At 41.1% G+C, this 3,318-nt stretch overlaps 1 protein-coding gene across 1 annotated transcript; it reads left to right on the plus strand.

Moving 5' to 3' along the window:
* Nucleotides 1–213: 213 nt before the first annotated feature.
* LOC121963529 (syntaxin-binding protein 1-like) lies at nucleotides 214–3,053 on the plus strand (the record flags this gene model as incomplete). Its single annotated transcript, XM_042513816.1, has 5 exons — nucleotides 214–362; nucleotides 1,562–1,646; nucleotides 1,779–1,909; nucleotides 2,584–2,691; nucleotides 2,885–3,053. Coding segments are annotated over 5 exons (642 nt in total), but the record flags the coding sequence as incomplete, so codon positions are not given.
* Between the last annotated feature and the right edge of the window lie 265 nt (nucleotides 3,054–3,318).

The following is a 3,318-nucleotide window of genomic DNA, read 5'->3' on the forward strand; positions in this document are numbered from 1 at the left end:
ATTTCTAACTAAGTTGCTTGCTGTATTTTTCCCATGCTTTTGAAAGGAATCCCACCTATTTGCTCAGGGTTCAAATGTTAAAATATTTGTGAAAGGCATCTGAATGCAGCAGGAGAAAAGTGATGTCGCTCCAGGTTTCAGAGGGTTAAGGACAAGAATGGAGTTAAGATTGGACCTCATGTTGTCTCTCTGTCATGTCCTCTGTGTGTCCAGGTCTTCTCCCTGGACAAAGTGGATGCCTTTCAGGACTTCTACAGCCCCTTCAAGGCTGATGTGAAGAACAACATGTTGGAGCGCTGTGCTGAGCAGATCGCCACCCTGTGTGCCACACTCAAAGAGTATCCTGGAGTCCGATACAGAGGGTGGGAGCAACTGGGAAAACCTATTTCTTTAGACTGTTTTCTTTACTGTTTGGAGTTTTTGTTGCTAGTCACAAACTTTCTCATTTTACAGCTAAACAGTACACTTAAACATGCTTCTGAAAACATTTCTGATTCATATTTGATCAGAGATGACTAGTTTGACAATTTGTCTGCAGTTAACAACCAGTGAGTGACATGATTGCCTAAAGGCTCAGCTCTGATTGGTGGTTTTCATTCACATGCAGCAACGTCATTAGAAATGCTACAAGGCAATAGTGTAGGCAAAGGAATATGATTCTTGTTTAGAGATTCCTTTCCCATTTAGTGTTTTGAGAATATAGTGACAGCCTCAGCAAATATAAAAAGGTTATTTCTGATAAAACTCACCAGCTGTAGTTTTGTCATGTCATTTTTCTTTACAGCAGCAAAAGAGCAGGATGGGAGATAGTCTCAAAAGTAGTGTAGTTGTAGTATTGAAAGCAACCCTGCAAGATCCCCAGTCTTTGCAAAATCAAAATTACACAGCATAGGTTCTTGGATGAAATGTTAAACTTTTGTTGCTGTTTGGCCTTTTGTTTAGATGCCAATAGCATTTTGGGGGCCCAAAAATGCAAACTATTGAGTTTCAGAGTGTAATCTTTTGAAAACGCCAACCCTTCTGTTGCTGTGTAAACTGGCAATGCACGGATTCTGTGAGAACAGTAACATCGCAGCCGCACTTCATGCAGGCACGTGGTGTTTTTTCTGTTGTGTGTCATTACAAAGTTACACTACCAGCTACTGGCCTGGCATGCATAACTACAGTGTTTGCAATTATTTTTGCAGATCCTTGTACATGTAAATCGCTTTCACAATGTTATCATATGAACGCAGATTTTTTTTTAACATAAAGGACAGGCTTTTCTGTTTTTAGTAGGGCCTAAATTTGATAGGGTGTCACACTTTAGTATTTTCAAAGTCTTTTTGTGTATAAAAGGCACACGTTTTGCAAAACCAGACCTCTAGTCATGTTGACATAGGTCTGGGAAATATTTCTATCCCATTTTTTTTTGATTGACATAACATCAAACTTTTATCGGTTTGTCTTTTGGTTTGTCTGAAAGGATAAATCTGCGTTTTTTTCGTCAACAGTTTGGCCGAGTGTAGGCTACATTTGCTTTTCCCGCTGTGTGATGCTGTATTGTGTGTGTTTATTTCAGGGAGTACAAAGACTGTGCAGTTCTGGCTCAGATGCTTCAGGAGAAGCTGGATGGTTACAAGGCTGATGACCCCACCATGGGAGAGGTAGGGAAATGTAGCCCCCTTTAAATGGACCAAAAAAGAGTTGTCAGCAGTCGTCTGCTAGTAAAGAGTAAAAAACATCCGTCAGTCCTCCACAGTGTGCACAATATTTTGTCTCTGTTCTGATGCATCCAGGGTCCAGACAAGTCTCGCACTCAGCTGCTCATTCTGGATCGCGGCTTTGATCCTGTGTCTCCCATCCTGCATGAGCTCACGCTGCAGGCCATGGCCTACGATCTGCTGGGCATCGAGAACGACGTCTACAAGTAAAGATTCTGTAGCTACACCGGTCCAAAGAATTAATGGCCATGCTTCATACTGATGTTTTCTTAAGACTAATTTGCCCTCCTTCTTTATTTCTTCAGACACGTCAAACACCGTCAGACACCGTCAAACACCTGTCAAACACCGTCAGACACTGTCAGACACTGTCAGACACTGTCAAACACCGTGAAAACTACAACAAAAATAAAAATAAAAAACATAAAAGTTGGAAAGACATGCATTTTACACGCACTCTCAGTGTAGCATCCATCATTCAGCAGTCCAATGAGCACGACTGAAATGTGTTAAAATAAAACAAAATGACCAAAAGTATTCCATCAATGTCCTTGTAAGACACATTAACATAATTAAAACATGACACAAAGTAAAGAACAATTACCATCTGCACCTCTAGGAACACGTGTAGAAGTGGGTAGTGGGTCATTTTGTCTTTCATTGCTCAATTTCCTTAAGAAATTAAGGGTAAAAAGGCCAAAATGGTGAAACAATGTCCTATTTTAGTACAAGGAGGAAGCAAAGAAACAAACTGCTCTGCATAACATAAAAATGATCAAATTCTTCAGTGTCCATCTTCGTAATTTTCCATTAACTTAAAAAAAAAAAAAATAAAGTTACACTCATACAGCCTGTAAACCTGTCCGGCCCTGTCTGTCAGGTTTGAGACCAGTGGCATGGGAGAGACGAGGATGAAGGAGGTGTTGCTGGATGAGGACGATGACCTGTGGCTGACTCTGAGACACAAACACATCGCAGAAGTGTCGACGTGAGTGGCTTTGACTTTCTGCTCACACATACACACTCATTGCATGCACCACAAAAACACACTCTCCTGTCTGAAGCTGTCACAGAGCTTTGATTCTCTCAGGAGTCAGCAGAGTCACTGAGAACGTCCTCACTTTTCATTCATCAGTTCATTTTTTCCTGACTTCCTCGTCCTTTTCTGTCTCTCTGGGCAGGGCTGTGACTCGTTCTCTCAAAGAGTTCTCTGCCAGCAAAAAGATGAACACTGGAGAAAAGGTAGAGGACACACTGTATCACTGTGCTCCTGTTTCAGGATCTGTTACTGAGTCTCAGTTCCTGACTGTCCTTCACACTGAGGCAGAGGAACAACACGCAGTGCTCTAGCTGCATTTTAAAAGTTAACTTCTGTATTTTTCAACATTTCCCCTATTCGCCTATGTTTTTGTGTTGAAATAGCTAATGGAGACAACATTTTTTAAAGTTGTCCTGGATTAAGTGGTAGCAGCAAAACAAGCTGTACTGTTATGTTAATGAGCAATTGTGCACAATCAATGTGTGTCCACTGAAAGTGTTTTGCTACTGCCAGATCCAAATTGTTAAAGCCCCAAAATCACTATCACTGAACCTACCAGACCCCATTAAAAAAACA

Source organism: Plectropomus leopardus, unplaced genomic scaffold (genome assembly GCF_008729295.1).
Source record: "Plectropomus leopardus isolate mb unplaced genomic scaffold, YSFRI_Pleo_2.0 unplaced_scaffold11592, whole genome shotgun sequence".
In the NCBI taxonomy this organism is placed as follows: domain Eukaryota; kingdom Metazoa; phylum Chordata; class Actinopteri; order Perciformes; family Serranidae; genus Plectropomus; species Plectropomus leopardus.